Source organism: Sesamum indicum, linkage group LG9 (assembly GCF_026168435.1).
Source record: "Sesamum indicum cultivar Baizhima isolate 11 linkage group LG9, ASM2616843v1, whole genome shotgun sequence".
In the NCBI taxonomy this organism is placed as follows: Eukaryota; Viridiplantae; Streptophyta; class Magnoliopsida; order Lamiales; family Pedaliaceae; genus Sesamum; species Sesamum indicum.
The window spans coordinates 5488264-5509927 of record NC_142665.1 but is presented as its reverse complement, the minus strand read 5'-3'; the positions used below and the strand labels follow the sequence as shown (position 1 = coordinate 5509927).

Below are 21664 nucleotides of genomic sequence, written 5' to 3'. Positions count from 1 at the left end.
CTTTAATAATCTTTGGGCCCTCAAACTGTCATTTTTAAATCTATAGATGCGTAAAATTTCCATTTGATTTCACAGTCGACCATACATCACACACACACACAAACCAAAGAAAGAAAAGCTCCTTGAACTGTATATAGGAAAGCTGGCAAGAACGCTTGAAACCATGCACCAAATCAATGTACTAGAAGAGACAATTGAACAACCGCATGATGAAATTTTCTCTTTACACATGTAGTTCTTCAACATACATAAAAACCTTAACCTTTTTGACAACTTGTAATCTAGATTCTCCTCAAATTCTTGTTTCATCTAGTATAACATAACTCAACAAGCAAATATGCTGTAATGATCTGCTATTTCTTCAAACAGATACAAAACCATCTATTTTAAGTTTGCAGGTTGCAATTGGCAACTTGCTTCTACTCAGCTTCCACTAAAAGTTTCTGGATTTCCGACTTCACTCCTATGATGTCGAGGGCTGCTGTATGATGATAGTGTTGCTACTTGACTTGGTGGAGGGCGTCGACTGGGATTCAGCATTATCTGGTTACTTATCTCGTTCTGATTTCTGAGAGCCTCCCTCCGTCTTCTCCATCTCAGTACCTCCACAACAACAGAACTCCCACTCATCGCCACACCAAACCCCGCAAACGTAGAAATAAGGATTGACAGAACTGGTTGCACATGAACCTAAGAAACGCTCTCATTGTTATATTCAGTAACCAACATAGTACCTTAGGAGGGTTGAATTCTTAGTTTTGGAGGATGAGTTCGATGTTTTAGCTCATATGGAAGAGTAAGTTTTGAACTTAAAGGGGTGCAAGTTTTGGGATTTCCATGTACTCTATACGTGGACAGTGAGATCGGACAAAGTGAGGAGCAAACGCCAAGTCCAACTGCGTTGCTCAACACAATCTATCTTTATTAAATTTGAAAGACCCTTGGACTAGTGAAGTCTGTTTTCTCTCAAGTTAAGGAGAGAAAATAAGAGACATGAAAAGAATTCCTTACCAAGTTGTAAAAGATATGAGCAAAAAGAACCACGAGGGCGAACTGAACTGATGCATACACCCAAACAAATCTTCTCTTCACTGAAAAATGAAATCGGTATTAGCCTTTGTTAGAGATTATCACAAGACGGTGTGCAAAAAAGAGACAAATAGCAACCTTTTGTCTTTTCAGGCCACAATCACTAGTTAAACAAAGCATCCTAAATTTAATTAAAATAAAGAATCGATGTGTTCCAAGATAACATTTGTCTGAGGATATATAATCGTTCCAAATATCAGTTGAATTTATTTCCAATTGAGTATTATAACAGGGAATATATAAGGGTAATCCGTAGCACTTTTTGAAAGAATGGCTATATTAATGATGTTTGTGGAACTAACATTACAACATACCCATTGTTGAAGAGGTCATAGATGCAAGGAGGCCTAGCACACAAGAAAATGGAAGTGATATGGCAATTGCACTGCTACCCATTTTCCCAACCTGCACAGAAGCTAGAATATGAGTTGAGAATCATCTGGTAGATCTCAAATTAAATAAATGGCAACTAATCTTACCAAAAGCTGCTCAAGAAAACAAAAGTAAGCCAGCATACTGACAATGACAAGAATCGGCACTTCCTGCCAGACCCTGTATTGAAGGAATCAAAGCTTCAGGATAAAAGAGGATAAAAGATTCAATTCATCCCACAACTTGGAAGAATCCATGAAAAATCTTTCTCATAACTCAGATATAGGAAATAAATCACGGGAAGAGTTAATGGAGATTTCAGGATGTAATTTATGATTATAACTCCATTTCTGATGTGAACTTGCCTGTATCCATTGATCTCCATCTGTCCAAAATTACTTCCACTTGTGTTGCGATTTATAGAACTTTGGATACGCAGAAGTGTGACAGGTAGATTTTCAACCTCTTGCTTGCAAATGTCACATGTCTTGTTACCTTTAATGGCAAACCATTTTATGGCACATTCCTGATGAGCCAGAGCAAGTTCACCTTTGCAGCTACATTCCATCTTGAGGGTCTCTCCGCCTTCACATAGTTCAACCAAGCATATTCGACAAACAGCTTCCTCTTCAGGTATATCTTCACCATTGGCTTCATCATTTTCTGCTAATCCAGGCAACTTCAGGACATACAGTATAAAGTAAATAATAACATATCACAACTACAGATATGCTACAAATACAAATTCCACATTTTCCTATTTTGAGTTGAAATGATACCATAACTACAGTATATTTCTTCATCAACGCATTACCGTCAAACGAACCATAACAAAACCTGTAAATGTCTGCAACCCAAGCTATGCAAAAGCAAAAGCAGGTAAATACTAATCAACTTATTTAAGTTTCAATTACCATCATCTCCTGTTGTAGCCTTTGACACTTCAGCGTCTCCATTCTTCACTCTTGGAGTGGATGGAATAACACGATAGAAGGAATCCATTTTCCGTATGTTTTTTTCTTTGTTGATGACTGGGACAGAAAGCGACCTGGATATACGTCGAGCTCCTTTTGTCTAGGAGAAATATAGCACCAACAGAAACTGTTAGGTGAATTTCTATTTTCACTCCATCAGAAAGTACTAGCTAATTGAACCAACAACCCAAATTATAAATGATACAAAGAGGTTTATATGGTCGGCATCTGTTTACTTACTAGTCAAGTCACTAGAAAAAACACTCTACAATATAATTTGTAATGCTTCAAAGCAATAAAGCTTTTTTCCAAATGACTAGGAATATTTGAATTGATGAAAATCAATTTTTTAGAGCTTACATCAAGTGTCAGATGGCAGTTTATACTTCCACCATGAGCAGAGTCTGGATTTGAATGTGCAACTGGGGTTACTGGCAAGGATGATGTCCTCTTCATCCGAGGTGTAAAAATTTTTGAGAAAGACCACGACCGTGACATTGATGGCTTATCTTGCGTAACTGTTGTTAAAGAAGATGAGTCAATACTGCCAGCCTTCTCTACATCTGAACTAGAAGCACGGTGCTTGAAGTTTAACTTTGGCAGGATATTCCTGATGGATGATTTTCCTCTGGTTGATGAGGGTAGGGGAGATCCATTCAATCTTGAATCAGAAGGACTGGGTGTTACAAGAAAGTTCACCCTTTTGGGGGTGGGAGTTGGTGTTGGGGGCATCTTTATTTGAACAAATTCTTGACGAGATACCTCCAATGTTCTGGTGGGTATCTCCAGGAAAAGGTTTGATTTTCTCCAATGTTTGCTGTTTGGTGTTTCTGCAGCCATCCCAGAGGATTTTTCGAGCTGAAAAGAGGACCAGAAATTTGATTACTTATTCTAAAGTTGCCATCACTAAATCAAATTGGCACCAAATGACTTCACAAATTAATACAAAATAACTTGGTTACAGAAAATGAAGATTCAGAAAGCAGAAAGAGAGAGGTTTCTCTCAATTGGTCAGACGAACTAATAATTCACAGTGAGCATTGAAAGTGGATCTAAGTACCAACATCACTTGAAACTCACAGTTTTATCTGCAGATGGCTTGATCAATACTGCTGAAAACTTAAACAACTGTCGAGATAATATAAAAGAGAGAACTATTGATCAAGTCTGTATCATGTGAAACAAAAACAAGCATATAAGAAGCTTCTAAACTCAATAGAGTATCATATGTAACAGATATAAGAGAGTTTCAGGTACAGTTTAGATACTGGTTTTACAATGTAAGCAACTTTTCATTTGTAGACATAGTACTTGAAATAAAAACAAACTCAGGATGGAAATAGTTAATCTTAAGTAGCATAAATAGAGATTAGGTCTGAGGAAAACATTTATCAGGTCAATCCATATTAACCATCACAACTCGACTCCACACAACATGGAGTAGATATCCACAAGCATGTGAGAAAACATATATATAATGAACTCCCAAGAAATCAAATAATCCATGAAAATAGAGCTCTACGTCTTGACTGTTAGATTTGTCATATCTGATGCCTAGAAATCCAAGTAAATAATGCTCCAAGCAATCAAGGTTCACCAAGTTCCCAAGTGACTGAATGTTTGAATTAGCGACAAATATCAATTATCAGCACGGGAAGACATGTCCTATTATTCTGGCACATAAACTGATTCTCCAATCGGTCCTCCTGGAAGAATTCTTTCTCCTTTATGATGCTAGAAACTAGACAGGACCATAAGCTTTACAAGCCCAGTTTGTTCTTTAAAGTTCATATATTCAAAACATACCATGAACTTAGGTTTGTTCTTCTAACACCCACATTCTCGGTCTGTTTCAAATATATGAACTTTGGTGTTTAAAGAACAGAGACTAAAACAAATCCTACCAGTAGACGAGTGAACTATATGCTTTCGACCCAAACCCATACAAGCCTATTGATGGCAGTCCCACCATATGATTCTCTTCGAATAAAGTTGGATGTGCCCACAGCCAAAAGATAAAGATAAAAGCTGAATGCTTGGGCCAGAGGTCCCCAAATTAAAAGCTAGAGAACTTAATTGAGCTTACAAATTCAACATCAGAAAGACAACATTAATCTTTGATCAACATCACAAGACAACATGAAAATAACTCTTTGATCAACATCGGAAGACAACATGAAAATAACTCTTTGATCAACAATTTAGCATCAAATTTCAGTCTTAATAATCGTAGAGGCAGCTACAGCTGAATCATGCACTCAAAACAATGGTGCTACATTCAATTGATCGTAGGCGCTTAGATTTTACAAACAGAGAAAGAAGAAAAAGGAAAGGAGTACAGAGACAAACTAAAGTAGTAAAGGCAAACTATGTACTTTCAATTCAATTGCTGAAATTAAAAGCAAATTACAGTCCACGGAAACACGACCCGCAAACATATACATCAACAACCTCAACTTATGATCAAGACAGCCAACACGACATGAAATCCAGCTTGAAGTAGCTAAAAAACTCATCTTTCCTTCTCTTACATCATCTCTCGATCAAAGAACTGATAGAGGGAAGAAGCAAAGAAGAAGAAAAACAGGCTTTACCTTCTGAATTGGGACAACGACTCGTGCTTCTGCTGCAGAACTTCCATCACGAAGCTCATCAATAGCCCTGTTCTCCTCTTCGGCACTCATCACCCAATCACTCAAAAACTAACTAGAAAATGCTACTTTCCGTCGATCACTATGCTGTATTGTCAGACTTCACACTTTCTTGTGGCAGGGGGTGATCTATGGAGAAGAAAAGCTGGGTTTTCTCGAGAAGGGTGAGATGAAAAGATGTAACCTCTGAGAGAGAGCAGTGGTTGGTACGACATCTCACATTAATGGCATGCAAATGTAAGAAAGCTAGCAACGAAGTAAGCTACCTGTTCCATTCCTTTCCCAAAGTGGCGGGGTGGGCGGGTACGTGATGGGCACTTCATGTGTGTGCATACATACATACGTATATATATACAAATATATTTTTTTATTTTTTATTTAAATTTTTTTAGGTAGAAGCAATCATTATATGATTACATTACTATTTCAATAAATTAAGTAATTGAACAATTTATCAGTTCAATAAATATATTAATATAACTAAGAAGTATGAAATATTAGCCACCGTCAAGCATAGTATTTGCTCGCTTTAAATCCAATAGATATGATACAAATTTTTAAATTAAAAATTAATATATAATTAAAATGGATCAAACGAACATGAATGAAAATAGATAATAAATATAATTGAATATTAGCCGTTAAAAAATTATATGAACCATTTAAATTAAATAGTAATTATATTAATACAAATATTTAAAAATATTACTAGTATTTCACAATTTGGTTCTTTAATAAACCATGAAATACTGACCACCGTAAGATGCAATATTTATACGCGTATAATCAAATAGATACGAAACATATTTTAAAACAAAAATTAATATACGACTAAAATTGGATCAAGTGAACATGAATGAAATTAGAAGATAAATAGGATAGCATTTTGGTGATAAGAAAAAATTAAATAGATTAGTAATTCTATTAAGCATAAATATTTAAGGATATCATTGGTATTTAAAAACCTCAGTACAAATACGAATTGAACATTTTTCATTTCAAATATTATCGAATCTTATATTTTATTTATGTATTATATATATAAATATTTAAATAAAATAAATAATATAATCTTGATATATATAGATGTATATTTTAAATAAAATACAAAATATAATAAAATTTGAAATAAAAAATCTCATCTGAATTTCTAGACCAAAAGGTGGATCGGTCCAAGAGTTCTGATGTGTCAAAACACTTTTTTCTACTATGGTTGACTTTGGTCAACAGTTGGCCCATTTGAGCGTTTATTTTTTTAATCTTTAATTAGTTTATTAAATGTTAGCAAAGTAAATATCATACCTTCTTATGCCTACCACAAACATCAAATCAAGAATAAAATATGCTTATTCTATAAACAAAAGAAATTTCAACTTTTAAATTAAGCAATTTTAGTTATAGGATTTGATATTTTCAGATTTTAATTTTAAAAAGCATTCGGGAAAAATGAATTGTATCGATCGCATCACTTTTTAATTACGATATTCTCACTGCACATTAAGTTTTTTTTTTTTTTATAAAAAAAATTCAAAACGAACAAATATAAATAATAATGTCATCATTGGATTATTTTGATAAATTGAAGAAAGTTTTTCTTATAACTTAGTTTTAAAATTTCAATCTAAATTAGTATTGTATTTTCTAATAAATTTTAAAGCATTCTGTTGTTAGGTTTACGTCCAAATGATACCTAAACCTAATTCACTTTATGGAATTCGGAATAAGTTAAACTCCGGTTCTGACTCTGACCAAACTCAATTTATTTTATCCACACGATTCTCAAACTTAATACTAATTATGTCATCAGAGCTTATAAGATGTTATAAAGTAATTTTTTTTGAAAAAAAAAAGGCTTATAAAATTTAAAAATAAAATATCAAAAATTTATAGACGCTTTTGAATAAATAAGCAGTTCAAATTAAATAGTAAGATTTTAACAAACTCCCATTAAATTAATCAATACAGAATTGTCATTATTAAACACTTCAAAAACTTATTTTTGAAATAAAATTTAATATTTTTATAAATTTTAAAAATATTTTAAAAAATATATAAAGTTATAAGATTTTTAAAATAAATCCCGCCAAACACTCGTTACGTCTATCTTCTAAACCTAGCATCATTGTGACGTCATCTTAAGTAATTCATAATTGATATTGTAAAGCTTTAATTTTGATGGCTTGATTGAGCTGAAGAGAAGTTGAGTTGAGGGGGGTAACTGCCAATTCCCTCTCAAGCATTTCATCATACATCTTTAGAGGAAAGTAGAAAGCAAAGTGGGCAGAATGGATGAAGATTCTTTTAATTAATTACAAGTTCGGGGGATAATGGTGGGGAAAAAGATGATAATTATCATGATATCAAATCACATTATTATTATGATTTGTACTATGGTTCTCATCATTTTACTAATTATGCAGTATGATTACTACATTAGTGTCATCAATAGGAAGAAACATACGCCACGTTGCTTTGAAATCATGGACAAGACTACTAATTATAAATTTGATTATGGGTAGGAGTCGAGTGTACTTCAACTATCAATCATAATAAAAATTGATATCTGTATTTTATAAATATAAATATTCACGCCAAAAGAATATAAGTTTCATATGTTACCCTCGTTAATATTTCATTGAATTATGAAATTCTAAACTTACGAGAAATATACAAAAGCCCCACTTACCTTGATTTCTTCTTTTTTCTTTTTTACACATAAAATTTTGAATATATATATATATATATATATATATATGAGGCAAATTGCTTCATTTTTTAAAATATAAGGGATAAATTGCTATTTTATTTTTCATAGAGAAATAATTTATTTATTCTTAATAGCACAGAAGGATAAATTACATTAAGCCCTATATATATAATACCATCTCTTCCTAAAATCTAATTATTTACAAACTCGTGTTCTTTGACTAAAAGTAAGTATAGTTATATGTCTGAATAATCACAAAATTTAAAGAAATTGAACTCTCTCTCTCTCTCTCTCACACACACACACAATTTTTGATTTGCAAATAATCATAGCATAGATAAAAGGGAGAGACAAGATTCTGAAAAGGGTTTTTGAGATGGAGGAGGGTTTTTGTGAGTTGTTTCAATAAAAATTAATATTCCAACTCCATAAAGACAAAGTGGTTCGAAAGCCCACAATATCATATATATATATATATATATATATATATTTTCTAACCAAACTCTGTATTCCAGACAACAATATATATGTTTGATGTCTGGTGATGATCATGCAAGATTTTTGATTTGGACCACTACTTTATCTTTTCTCCTTTGAGATGCTTACCACACACACACACCCACATTTCATCAAAGTCATGTCTTCCAACTCCACTTTCCAGTTTGTGGAAGCATCTCTTGCTCACCCCAACTCTCTTTCAAATTTCCACCCTTTTTGGTCTCTCTTTTGTTTCATAACATTACTATCACTTACTATATATAATTCTTTGTGAACAAATAGGTCATGTAATTGCTAGCAAATGGGGCGCCTGAGTCTCAACGTGTTTCTATGAAAGAAACATTTCATCTTGATTAAATCTTATATATATATATATATATATCTATATTAATTTATAAAAAAATTATATTTTTAACATAATAATATACCTTATTAGATATTTATAAATAATACTTTTAATTTTTTAAATATATTGATGAATTAATTACTTGATTTGATTTTGCGAGTCGGGTATGACCCGAATCAAAAGTTCTATGGTCCAACTAATAGTGGGTGAGTCTAAAATCTAGAAAAACATAACCCAATTAATCTGACGTTGCCATCTCTAGCGCATTCAGCTTAGTAATTACTTTGACCTATTACATGTCACGGCCATGTCATGCATACAAACTCATTAGCAACATTACTCACAAATCAATTTAATGAATAATTTGTACATTTGACAAAGTACTTATTTGTGAGATTGGTATGATGTAATTCATTACTTGAGTACTAAAATATTATGTCAATGATGTTTTAGTCTAATGATGAAGTCTAATTTTATAAATAAATTTTAGATCATGAATTTAAAATACATTGAATTTGTGGATATTTTATATTATATATGAATTTATTATAATTTATTTTACAACTTTTTCTTATATGATGTATTAATTGAATTAATATATTATTCCATTTATTAAAATATATATTAACATAATTATATAATTGTCACTTTTACTTAAAAAAAAAACGTTTTGAAATATTATAGGATGACACATACAGAATCCGAATATATGATGACGATTAAAGGATGCTACAATGCGTCATGCATTTTGATTTTCCGAAAGCGGTAAATACAATGGAAGAAATATTAAAGGCGCTTTCAATGTAACCATTAGGGTTACTAACTTGGAATAGAAAATCGCAACTCCTAAAATTAGGGTTTCAATTAAGCTGAGTAAGCATACATTCATGCTTAGCTTGATATTCCACAATTTCTATTTATTTTTTTTTTCAAGATTTGAATGTCTTTGTAATAAAAAAAAATATTATTAATTATAATTTTATTAGTTATGGACTAAAACGGTGGTAGGTAATTATTATTAACTACGATTAAATAAAAATCGATGTAAAAACTAATTATTTTATCTACCATAAACACTATTTTATCATGGTTATGAGTTATAGCAAATACTTTTGTCATGACTTTTAGCCATGACATATGTTCTTAAAAATTACGATCAACAAGCATTACGTGGCAATGATTAGTGACTATTTACTACGTCTATTTATTTTTAATCATGATAATTAACTATAATTAAATATTAAATTTCTTCTAATATAGTGCACTTTTACTCAAAGTTCAAACTTGACTTGAAAAATTAATATGAGTTTCAAAATCAATTTTTTTTTTTGTTTAAGTTAATGATTGCTCAAAATCGATTTCAACTAAAATTGTGTTTAATGAATTACAATAAAAGGTCGCTTATACTATGACATTTATAAAGCATTGCAAAATTATAATTTTATCCCAAATAATTTTTTTTGTGAATTAGGCTCCACATGGATGAGTAGAGTTGCGATTAGGCTCCACATTTTGATATGTTATAGAGTTTTTACTGTAATAAACAAATAAGATATTTCTAATTTCAAAACATATTCCGATTCATTTAATACACATATTCTATTTATACTTTTACTTAAATAAAATAGATTACATCATTCTTATATAGGTGATGTGTATTTCTTAAATAAAATAAAATTTACAATAAAATTCGAAATAAAAAATCTAAACCAGTCACATAAACAATTGGAGAGGAGCGCATTTTAGAGTTCAACTCTTCAAGATTTTGATCACGGTTCCCAAGAACGTATATATCAGTAAAACCCACATTTAAAACACACACATATATATATATATGTATGTGTTTATAAAATGTGATTCTTGGAAGAAAGTAAAGAGTCCAAGAAGACTGCTTCAAGATGTAATAACATGCAATATTAGGTAAAAAGCAAGATTAGGTTAAGGGCAAAAGTTTTAAATTAAGTAGGTAGGGATTAGTACAGGGCATACTCAACCTGGCAGTGTCCCTCTCTGTCTCTGGCCTCTTTTTAACCTCTTCACTTAATTTGCAAGTGAGTTAGGCACACTGGTTCTTTTTTTTATTTTTTTTTACATCAATAATTGAATTCTTTTACCCACTACTGGTTGCTCTAATAGTGAGTGAGTTGAATTTTAAGACGAATTCTTGTGTATTAATGAGTTGTGTTTGAAATTTTAGAATCATACTTTTTAAAAGAATTTAACTCTTTCATTCTCATTCAAAACAACATTGCTTTCATTCTCAATATGAAATGAGGACATTCGTGATTAAAATAAAAAAGAATAAATAAAAGTGCTTGCTGTGACATACTCATTAAGAACTATTCACGTAACGCACAATAGATCTTCACATAAAATATTAGTACGCAAAGAATGTTTCTGAAAAAAAGGGCATTGCCACTTTTGATGTAGGATATAGTGAATTTTTCTTTTAAAGGGTCATGGACAAATATATTTTATTAATTTTCAAGGAGAATTTTGTGTTTATTAGTGTTTTTGTGAAAAAGATAAAATGTAATGCCATACTTATCCAGGCTGGTCCTTACACATCTATCGACTGGTCGAGCAATAAGCATGTACAAATTTTGGCTACCACCAGTACAATGAATAACTATGAACATAATTAAAATTTGGAGATGAATTCATGTTTATCACTACCAATAAACGTGAAGTTTGCCATGGATACTGATTCTTGCAATTTGCGACGAAATTTCGACAGATTTGCGGCATAACCCCATTATTCACATTTATTGCAGATTCAGTCTCAAAATTACGGAAGTTTGTGACAAAGCGTTCGTTACAGATTTCGTTAATAAATTTGGCATGAATTTGGTGTTTCATTGTAAATGGACAAGAAACACCAAACAGGATGTCACAGATTTACTAGAACCAGTTTTTGTTGCAAATTTGCATCAAATATTGGGACAAAAATATTATGTCGGATGAAAACTGCAAATTAATGCTGTCGTCATCGCCGTTGCCACACAGTCCTGATGAAATGGGGACGAGACCCACAACAAACAAGACAGGTCCGTTGCAAGATTTTCTCACTATTCTTCAACAAGTGTTTTTAATTATTTTTAGTACAACCCAAAGCCTATTGGATAGATGGTCTAGGCTGGGTGATTGTTAGAAGGATACTGGAACGGACTGGCCCTCCAAAATTAACGGGTCAGTTGGATCAAATACGATCCGGCCCAAAACTCAACTTGACACGTGCCTACCCGCCAACCAACACCCTTATGAGCCTTTTCATCGCCATAACGCAAGCTATGTTATAGTTAGAAAAAGTGATAAAAAAGAATTGAAAACACACACACACATACACACATAAATGCAGGCTTGCTCACTTCTGACTTTACCCACTTCCCACCACCCTTTTTCAGATCTACACATAATATCCAACTTCACTCCTGCACTCTGCTCCATTATCAAATTCCAAATCAAGAATCTGAAAACACATTACGAGTAGAAGTTGAGTAGTTGAGCTTCTATACCAACCATGTAAACTTTGAGCTCAATGATGAATTGAGGGTTGGTTTGAGATCAAGAATGGGTTACAAGTGGTTTGCTCCGGCGGCGAGAAGGGTTCCAAGAAGGGTCTGGTTAGGATTCCAAATGTCAATGGGATTACTGGTGGGTGGGAATCACACCTCCTCCAGGTTTTGCACTCGCTAAGCTGTGTTTTTCCTTGCTTTGATTGGTTTTTCTCTTGAATTTTACCACAATCTGAACTTCAATAGATTTTGAGTTCATCACTGCTCTGTCATAGATCTGCTTCTTTGAATTACTTGAAAGATCGGGGAAATTGGGTTGGAAGGAGAGAATTAACTTAAAGTTCTCAGAAAAATGGACTTGAAGTTCTTGAAATGGCAACTGCTTCGTGGGCCACTGATGAGGCGTGTGGTGTTGAGGGCAGTTATGCTTGTACTGGCTGTGATTGTTCTTTCTTTGATGCAAATGGGCCGTGAGGTTCAAGTAATCGGGCCAATTATGTCCAACATTGATCAATGCCCTTTGAATTTGGACTCGAACCCGGATCTAAATCTCACTAGTTTCTTGAATTCGGCCCCGAGTTTCCCGTTTCCGTTTTTCGGAGCTTCTGACATGGCGTGCAAGGAAAGTGAGAACTTGACTAAAGCTGTGTTTAAAGAGTTGATGGCCAAGAACTTGTTGCATTCGAATGCAAGAGCGCTGTATGTCGGGGAGGGATCTTCCTCCGCTGTTTTAGCATTGCGCAATTTGGGATTGCTTGATCCGTTTGGTGTTGACAAGCACCCATATTTCTCCCTTCTCAAGAGGAGGTTCGTGTATGAGCTTAACTTTGAGGATAATCATTTTGATTTTGTGTTCTCAGAAGATCTTGATAGGGTCTCAGTTCCAGCTCTCCTGGTGCTGGAAATTGAGCGTGTGCTTCGTCCAGGTGGGACCGGTGTTATGCTCGTGGGAACCTGTAGGTTTTACTCGGACGGCTTGGTTAAGTCAGCCACTCCTGTTGCATCATTCTTGAAGAGCTCTGACGTTATTCATTTATGCGGTGTTGGATCTTTCTCTCTTGTTATATTTAAGAAGAGACTTGAAACTTTCGCTTCCTTTGAGCATTTTCAACTTCCGGCTAATTGCCCATCAATTGCAAAGAATAAGCCATTCATGAAGTACATTGAGCCTCTCACAGAAAAATCGTCGGGGTGGTTTGAGCCGGAACTTTCTTATCTCCCTAAGTTCATGAATATTTCCTCAAGAAACAAATTGGTTTATATCAACATCGGTGCAGGGGAATTTGCAAAGACAAGCGTTGCAAAAATGTCGAAGCTCTATTGTGCCAACCACCGAGCAGCATTCAGTGTGTTTGTTATTGATCATAAAACCTCAGTCCTCTCATCCTATGTGACGGATCCTGGTATCAACTTTGTCTATCATCCAGATCTTGCTGGAGATACTGCTGGTCCAGAAATCAGCTCCAATGAGCATTTCACAGCACCAATGGATGACGAAGGATTCGAATTTGTTAGTTGGTTCAATGAAACTGTATCTGGTGAAGATTTTGTTATCCTTATGATGAACGCAAAGTTGGTGGAGCTAAACATTCTTGCCGAACTGTTTAAAACTGGATCAATATGCCATGTGGACGAACTCTTCCTCCGCTGCTCGGATGCTGCAGACTGCAAAACAAACATGTGCTGGAACTGCATGAACGTCTTCAAAAGTCTCAGAAGGAGCGGCGTGTATGTCCACCGGTGGAATGGAGATTGAGAACTGCATCGAGCCAAGTTGGTTTCTTGATTAGTATGTGGTTTACTTATGTTGTGTTGGAGAATAAAATGAGAAGTGGTGAATTGAGCACATAATCTACCACTCTCCTCTATGTCTGAACTGTGTAATGAGTTTTTATCATATGTATGTTATTATGGATGTGTAGTTTGCTCTTCTGGGTTGTGGAGGGAAGTTATGCTGTTATAACAGTTAACCTATGCTTAATTAAATTTTATTTTAATATTTGTTTTCATTAACATATAGAATAGTACCTCATGTTAAGTTGAAGTGTTTCGACCAATCAAATTATGGCTCATAGAATGATAATATGGAGAATAATTGAACTGCGACTCTCGTGGTATATGTTCTCTATTAAATTAAAATAAGGATTTAATATTATTTCTTTGGTTTTGTAATAATATCAGATATGTTGAGTTCATTAGACTCTCCTATCGACAAACACTTTAACTTGAAGAATAAGAAGACAACCTGAGTCTGAAATTGTCGACATTGTTCTTGCTGTATTTTTTCTATTTTCTAAAAAAATATAAAAAGATTAACAAGGTGGGTGAATTTTTTTTGAAAAATTACCCATTTGATCCATAAAACAATTTAGGAATATTTTAAAAATCAATAAAATAATAATTCATAGTTCATTAGAGCATTTTAATTAGTTTACTACAAAAAATAAATATAACATAATATAGACTAACTCATCAGACTAATTGTTAGAATATTCGTTAAAATCAGGGACGTTGGTTATTTTCCAAATAGTAAAATATTTATAATTATGTCAAATTTGAAGGTAACATGTTGTATTAACCATTAATATCAAACCAAGGAAAATTAACTCATCCTTTAAATGATGTAACTTTGCATTTAATATTTGAGACTCACTAAGATCCAACATTTCAACAAGGCCAAAGGAAACTATTTTTCTAGTTTCAGATGATAGTAAATTTGTGCTTTATTTCTTTATTATTATTATTGTTGTTGTTGTTGTTGTTATTATTATTTATTTTCTTGTTAAAATCCAATCTTGAAACATAAGAAAGTTGATAGAGAAGGTTGTGACTTGTGACACAGGGAATTTGGAACATTTAGACAAATCACATATCTTGCTAATATTATGCAGCATGCATGCATTTGTCTGTAATCACAAGAAACCTCAGATTATAGAGAATGCGTAGAATTTTGATCATTACCTAGCAGCCAAGAGAACCTTTGGATGCTTTACAGTGAAGAGGGACTGTGAATCTATTAATGTTCCCATAGATGGATAGGCGGACTGGACGGCCGGTGTAGAAAGAGAAGGTGATAGAGCGATATTAACACGGTTAGAGTCACGGTATCTAGGCTGGTGGAGCCGGGCATAAGAGGATGCCTATTGGATATCGGTTACCTTCTGAAGAGATGCAGTTCTGGGGACGACTTACAGGCCAGAATATGTAAGTAGAGTCAAGAGAGGAGTGTCGATGCCTGTGATGAGTGGGGACAAATGGTGCCAAATACCGTCTATCTATTCAGCCTCATGCAAAGTTTGCATATTCGAAAGATCATGGCTGTGTTTCTGTGGTCTGAATATTCATTTTAGCGTGATGGTTGATTAACAAGTTTATATTTCTTCTATGTTCAGTCAGCTGTTGCTCTCTAAATTAAGTTGTAGAATCAGAAATCATTAATAAGGGATGAAGAAACTTTCACCTGGAAATGCCCAGTACACTGTTTTCTTGGATACTTCATTTGAGTATGCCAATACAAACTCTGGTGCTGATTGGCTTGTTTTAGCTACTAAGGACCTATTTTAATAGTGTACACAAGTGAATATATACCGACTTTTGTAAATATTTTATGACCAGTTTTGGTACGTGGGTCGAACTCACTTAGAGATGAACGGCTAATTGTTTCTGTCCCATGATCTAATCATCTATGAACAGGAAGCTTCAACAGCTAAACTTTTAATCATTCCTCTGCATGGATCACCAAATGTATCAACCGAGACTCCAATTCTGCAACTTCTTGATCCTATGCAAGTCTGCAGAGATGATGCATAGTGAGCAAGGAAGCAATATCTTAGCAGTCAAACTATCATGTCAACAGAATCAGAAAGAACAATAACCTTCTGCACAATAGAAAGAGCCTTTTCGCTGCTGCATCGACCATGGCTAAAGCTTCCACATGTCCCATGAGGAGTTCCAAAGCTGGCAAATTTGATCTCAGACATGACCTGATTTGGAAAAGGACAATTGAGCGACAGAGTAGGTCCGGTTCGTGATCTTGATTTTTGATCTGTAGTCCACATATCAACTTCCATTGGGTGAGTCTCTAAAATCTGAGAGCATATACTCCCTGTTTCTCTCGTTGCTAAAGATATCTGTTCAGGATCACCTCCCATTTCTTCAAATAACACTAGGACGTTTTCACTTGCTTGCAGCCACGAACGGGGAACATGATAGCTACAAAATATACTGATAAGTACTCGTAAATGAAAATAACATACAGGTAAGAACTTCAAGTAACATTGATTACAATTTCTGAGTTGGTTGTCCACAGTTCTTCATACATTTGCTTGGGCTGAAAGATCCTCTGTAATTGCAAGAGTCGGTGCAACCGCTATCCGGAGCAGTATATTTGGGCCAGTAACGGCCAATGCTTTGTCCGTTTATCCATGCCTGACCTTTGCCCATTCCTGAAAAGTCTAATGCGACGGGGCTGATTCCAGTGGGGGCATCGAAAGTTGTCTAGATCAAAGATGTTGCTTTTACCATTTAGCATGAAAATTTTAGGATAGAATTTTTCAAGTCACAGAGTAAATAACAACCGAAATGACGTGTTGACTTTTACCTTGTACCACACCAACGGCTGATCCTTAGGCAAAGTAGGCTGTGATACCCAAAGAGAGGAAGTTCCACTGGACAGGGCTAACTCTTCTCCTCTCAAACCAATCTGATTTTGCAGAGCCAAAAATTTTGATGAAATGGCATGTCAGATGTTTGGTGAACATGGAATTTTTTGTTTGAAGGATATAAGTCATCTGATATTCATTAGCTGATCTGAAACAGAACTAGTAGCCTATGGATGCATAATTCAGTATATATATCATTTCAAGAAACTATTTTACTCTTGCAAAGAGGAAATATAAGGAAATGACCTGATACGTCCACTGCTGCGAAGATAGATCAACTGTAGACCCGTTCCGTAAACCTTTCAACTGCACAGGACCAGTAACTCCTGCGCCCTTTTTATCGAAGTATGCTCCATAGTTCTGGATTGACATAGTTTCTGTGTTAGACAACACTTTGCCAGGAACAATTACAATGAGAATTTGCTCAAAGAGGTCTGAGCTATACCTGTAATCCCACTGTCAAACTCAAGAGATCTATCTTGTTTCTTCCATGTATGAGGCTGATGGGAACATCCACGGACACTTTGGGTTCACTGTTTCTTCCTTTTGCGCTTCCTGTGAGCAGGGAACAGCAGAGGCAAATCAACATATTCTTATTGCTTTTTGTTAGGAAATTGGAAGAAAGACTGTAAAATGTGTGCATACGATAAGGAAAACCAGCTACAATAATACTCAAATTTTACGTTGCACCAGTATCTCAAACTAGATAGAATATAGTGCAACACTATATAGAGCTACTAATTAGCTTCATATGATTAGTACGCTTGTGAGTTCTGCAATCCAACATCTTTATCCTGCATCATAGAACAGTAAAATATTCTCATTGCTCACTTATATTTCTGTGCCAAAACCTTGATTTATTTAGTTAATGATGATTGCATTCACACATACATGTCGTATTGTAACACCGAGTGAACATCTCATTGACAAGTAGATGTTAAATAGAAGCCTGTCACAGTAGAGAAGTACATATGTACAGAGCAAGAGGCTATAAGACCAAATGCAGGTGCGAGAAACCAGTTAATAAGGTGGGTTCAATTTAAACTAGGGATATATATATCTAAGGCAAAGGTCCTCAAAACAAGATCTGTTTACCTACCTGCAAGTTCTTTGTTGAGAAAAACATATAGTGCATGACCAAGGGAATCCACATGAAGAACTGTCTGAGATCCATCTTGCATGAAAGGCTCGTCGCCTTTAGTCTCTATGCTGAAACCATCAAGAAATATTAAAACCTGATGTCTACATAAAAATTTATCGCAATTCTTTTAAGTTTTTATACCTCAGAGAATACCACAGATAGTCACTTTGATCAGCAGTGGTGTTTATTTGTTCCAGCAACCCGAGTTTCATGAATGAACTATCAGTAGATATACCTATAGGTTCATGGATCCAACTCCACCCTGAGAGGAATGTGTCTGTAGCAGTACTATCGTCTATTGAAGATTGATGAACAAATTCTGAGATGGTGGCCAAAGAGTTAATCTGTCAGTTGAAGGAAAGGTGCATTAGCCCTTGCTGCTAGAATTTCTTATCGACTTCCATAGCAGTAAGGCCTCGTGAAGTTGAGTTGAGTAGCTGATTCTCTTTTACCTTGCTTGGATAATACATATGATTAATACCATAAGAATTTGACAACTAATCAGAAAAAACTTGACTCGCTTCTGAACTTGTATTAGCTTAATTTTTTGCAAATATTTATGTAAAGACTTAACATGATACATAATTTCTTATATAAACCAAAGGCTTTGATCATTAAGTGATTATATATGCTGATAGGATTAAAAAGTAAAGACAGTGAAGTCAACATGATAAACCCTGCCAAGTTGGCGAAAGCAAGAATGGTGTGGGTTCTTCATAAAATAGAGTGGAAGCCAGCATTTTCTAAGGAAAGGAGAAATGCAACAAAAACAATAATTGGCATACTTTTGCAGTGTTGAGTACTACAGTCTTGCAGTCGGGTAAGATGCTGACAGACCAAGCAGGCAAGTGATAGGAGTTGCCGTTGAAATTTACAGTTGCTTCAGACTGTGAGTCAACATTTGCAAGAAAAGCGGCACATACTCCTGATTCAGTTTTATAAACAGTGGCCTGAATCAGAAAAAAGGATCATTAGTCAATGCTTAGAATATTTTGTACTGTTCTGCGGATCAGACGGAACGGGAGGAGTGGTATGGGGATGTCATTATACCTCCAAATTGGAACCAAGAGAAGTAGTTTCTGGATCTGTTGCCACTAGTGCCCCCTCACAAAGCTTTATAGCCTTGTGCACATCCTTCAAGTGACCCCATTTTGGTTGCCTCAGAAGGCCTACAACATAACAGACTGAGAAAGTCTAATCCCATAAAAATCTAAACTAGGAAGGATCACTCAAATAACAAAATACGTTTCCCCATGGTTTCTTAATTCATTGTGAAACATTTTCAACGCTATACAGTTTTAGATCTGTTAGTCCGATGTTCTTGGCTGCAGAAGACGTACGTATGGTTAGGCAATTACCAATGACCTCTGCTAACTGGTTTTTGGGTACAAAATAGAACTATGGTAGCGGAAGAATGCATAATAACAGAGGAATGCATACCGTACTCGTCAATTGGAGCATCATAATCATAGCTTGTTGTAATGAAAGGTCCACCAGAAGTGCGGCCAAAGTTAGTGCCACCATGATACTGTTAAAAATGCCATGAAGTTAACATAAGAAGTTCTTCAGGATCCAGTTTCATATATTGTAAAAGACTGGCATTGGATGTAGGAAGTACCATGTAATAGTTTAGAAACATTCCACCAAGCTGGTAAAAGCGTGCAGTGGAGAAAGCAATGTCTTCCACAGGTCTGTAGGGCACAGGATCACCAAACGAAGAGAACCTGATTTTTCGCCAACAGTTAGAGAATGCCAAATCAGTTTCGCATCAGAAATTCTATGCACAAACCAAAGTTAAACCAGATAAGCATATCACTGGAAGTAAGAAAGTAGATCACCTACCATCCACTCCAGTTCTCTGTCCACATTTTTGGCTTGTTATTAGAATTTGGGGTAAATTGATCACAATAAAACCCGTTGCAAGTGTTGATCTGTATAATTCATAAAGACAAAATATAAGTACATTGGTTCTGATCGAATCACCAATACCTCCACCTGAAGTCGGCTAATCATCTGAAACACTTTAAATTTTTGCCTAAAACTGAAAAGATTGGGACAGTAAACTCACAATAGGATTAGGAGCATCACTTTGCTGGCACATCACCCAGGGCACCCCTGTATCCAATGATGTAGCCATTGCCGCAGCCCAACTTATGTAAGTTTTGGCACTTTCACCATACGCAGAATCAATATTCCCATACTCATTTTCAATCTAGAATGAAACAGGGCAACAAATTGTTCTGTCATAATTTATACAACTATAGAGCTACACTTGACAATCTCTTTTGAGCTGATTCAGAACACCTTATCAAGAATGTTAGTTTGCTGCTACAATGATGATCAGTCTTAAGCAGATATTACCTGAGATAAAATAATGGGTCCACCTTGGGATGCATATAGGTTTTCTTGCTTCATCATGTTTACAATCTTGGCCGTAAACCGCCTCATTTCAGCCTAGAACAGTAAGATCTCGTCCGGTCAAATCTATAACAACGATGACTAGAATAAAGCAAAAAGTAGTGAAAGTAGCAAGAGGAGTAACCTTGAAAGGCTCATTATCAGTTCGAAAAACAATTCCGGGTATAAAATGCAACCACAGAGGAAATCCGCTGTTCAAAAAATTGAGTAAACACTCGTATTAGCAATAAAATATCTGATCATATTATTTTTTATTGATTGCAAGAAAAGAGAGAGGGATGGGGGGGGGGGGAGACAATGTCCATGCTCTACTTCCACGAAATTCTCTCAAAAAATCATGTTTACCCGTAATTCCACTCAGCACAAGCATAAGGGCCTATTCGAAGATGAACAAAGAGGCCAGCCTCCCCAGCCAATTTCACAAACTTCACCAAATCTTTTCTCCCTTCAAAATCGTACTGCAAAATTCTCAGCCCATCAGCATTTTTCAACTTTTAACTATCTTTTCTCTAATTTTCCTCTGCTCATTCTTAGCTCCTTAGCAATATTGTATGTGTAAAGTAGTCCAAAAGAGAAAAAAGCTAAAAACTTGAAGAATTTCACCTGGCCACGCACTGGTTCATGCAAATTCCAGAAAACAAAAGTTTGAATCACATCAAGCCCTCCGTCCTTCGATTTTTGTATCAAATCTGGCCACATCTGCATTCACATCCATATACATAGAAAACACACACACACACATTTAGATTAGAAACAATAAACCATATCCACATCACTGCGTGTTGTGTGTGTGTGTGTGTGTGTGAAAGTGCATATATACTGACTTGAGGGGTGCTACGCATGTAATGCATGGAGCCCGAGACCAGAACTCTTCTCTTGCCGCCAATCACCAGCCCCCGGTGGTCGTACGTCACGTTGCCGCCAAAACAAGACGGCAACATGAGGGCCCAAAACAAGAACTGAAGAAACACCATCGTCGCCGCCACTGCTCCTCCGCCTCTCATCACAGGCTACCTGTAAAGTAATCAACTTATTCTCCTATCTGTTGCGCCTGTCTTGAGAGAGAAAACACTCTCTCTGTCTGAGACTAAAGAAGAGAGAGATATCTACGTTGGAGGGGTAAGGAAAGGAAACCACTTTACTCACCTGACAATTATCTTCGTCCTTCTCTTAAGCTGTACTGCGCGAGGGTGACATTGTTGGCCTTTTGTTTTCGTGGACTAAGCTCAACTGTCACCGTTACGACAATCGTAGCACTTGGCAGTGGCCGCACAATCAACTTTGATACGTAC

The 21664-nt window shown here is 35.2% G+C and overlaps 3 protein-coding genes across 7 annotated transcripts; 1 reads left to right on the top strand and 2 right to left on the bottom strand.

Annotated features, from left to right (window-relative positions):
* Nucleotides 1–155: 155 nt before the first annotated feature.
* LOC105170709 (RING/U-box superfamily protein) lies at nucleotides 156–5413 on the bottom strand. Of its 4 annotated transcripts, none has more exons than XM_011091592.3 (8): nucleotides 5030–5412; nucleotides 2796–3293; nucleotides 2376–2535; nucleotides 1827–2124; nucleotides 1569–1641; nucleotides 1404–1494; nucleotides 1012–1091; nucleotides 156–690 (listed from the first exon to the last, which is right to left on the bottom strand). In XM_011091592.3, the coding sequence occupies exons 1-8, from the start codon at nucleotides 5117–5119 to the stop codon at nucleotides 424–426; spliced, it is 1557 nt and encodes a 518-aa protein (XP_011089894.1). In that variant the 5' UTR covers nucleotides 5120–5412; the 3' UTR covers nucleotides 156–423. The 4 variants fall into 4 exon arrangements, with proteins under 4 accessions (XP_011089894.1, XP_088740469.1, XP_088740468.1 ...); XM_088884343.1 differs by lacking the exon at nucleotides 5030–5412 and adding an exon at nucleotides 3958–4295; XM_088884342.1 differs by lacking the exon at nucleotides 5030–5412 and adding an exon at nucleotides 3516–3931.
* A 6529-nt stretch (nucleotides 5414–11942) lies between these two features.
* Nucleotides 11943–14149, top strand: LOC105170708 (uncharacterized). Its single transcript, XM_020696787.2, has 2 exons — nucleotides 11943–12317; nucleotides 12428–14149. Exon 2 carries the CDS (start codon nucleotides 12505–12507, stop codon nucleotides 13906–13908), a length of 1404 nt encoding a protein of 467 aa, XP_020552446.1. The 5' UTR covers nucleotides 11943–12317; nucleotides 12428–12504; the 3' UTR covers nucleotides 13909–14149.
* Nucleotides 14150–15586: 1437 nt separating this feature from the next.
* On the bottom strand, nucleotides 15587–21512 carry LOC105170707 (beta-galactosidase 8). Of its 2 annotated transcripts, XM_011091589.3 has the most exons (19): nucleotides 21197–21512; nucleotides 20976–21071; nucleotides 20718–20830; nucleotides 20497–20563; nucleotides 20316–20408; nucleotides 20023–20166; nucleotides 19797–19885; nucleotides 19573–19678; nucleotides 19395–19482; nucleotides 19005–19123; nucleotides 18740–18904; nucleotides 18096–18298; nucleotides 17913–18022; nucleotides 17259–17368; nucleotides 17060–17173; nucleotides 16753–16854; nucleotides 16438–16649; nucleotides 16028–16364; nucleotides 15587–15943 (listed from the first exon to the last, which is right to left on the bottom strand). In XM_011091589.3, the coding sequence occupies exons 1-19, from the start codon at nucleotides 21374–21376 to the stop codon at nucleotides 15836–15838; spliced, it is 2556 nt and encodes an 851-aa protein (XP_011089891.1). In that variant the 5' UTR covers nucleotides 21377–21512; the 3' UTR covers nucleotides 15587–15835. The 2 variants fall into 2 exon arrangements, with proteins under 2 accessions (XP_011089891.1, XP_011089892.1); XM_011091590.3 differs by lacking the exon at nucleotides 15587–15943 and having other exon boundaries at nucleotides 16168–16364; nucleotides 16472–16649.
* Between the last annotated feature and the right edge of the window lie 152 nt (nucleotides 21513–21664).

Bases quoted from the DNA above. Each gene is read 5' to 3' on its own strand.
- LOC105170708 (XM_020696787.2), top strand. From the start codon at position 12,505: ATGGACTTGAAGTTCTTGAAATGGCAACTGCTTCGTGGGCCACTGATG.
- LOC105170707 (XM_011091589.3), bottom strand. From the start codon at position 21,376: ATGAGAGGCGGAGGAGCAGTGGCGGCGACGATGGTGTTTCTTCAGTTC. The intron at 19,679-19,796 runs GTAGGTGATCTA...GCGAAAAATCAG, and splicing joins ACAGAGAACTGGAGTGGATG to GTTCTCTTCGTTTGGTGATC. The intron at 17,369-17,912 runs GTAGGTAAACAG...CCCTGCTCACAG, and splicing joins TCTCAACAAAGAACTTGCAG to GAAGCGCAAAAGGAAGAAAC.
- LOC105170709 (XM_011091592.3), bottom strand. From the start codon at position 5,119: ATGAGTGCCGAAGAGGAGAACAGGGCTATTGATGAGCTTCGTGATGGA. The intron at 1,642-1,826 runs GCAAGTTCACAT...CCTTCAATACAG, and splicing joins ATGGAGATCAATGGATACAG to GGTCTGGCAGGAAGTGCCGA. The intron at 1,092-1,403 runs GTATGTTGTAAT...TTCATTTTTCAG, and splicing joins TATGACCTCTTCAACAATGG to TGAAGAGAAGATTTGTTTGG.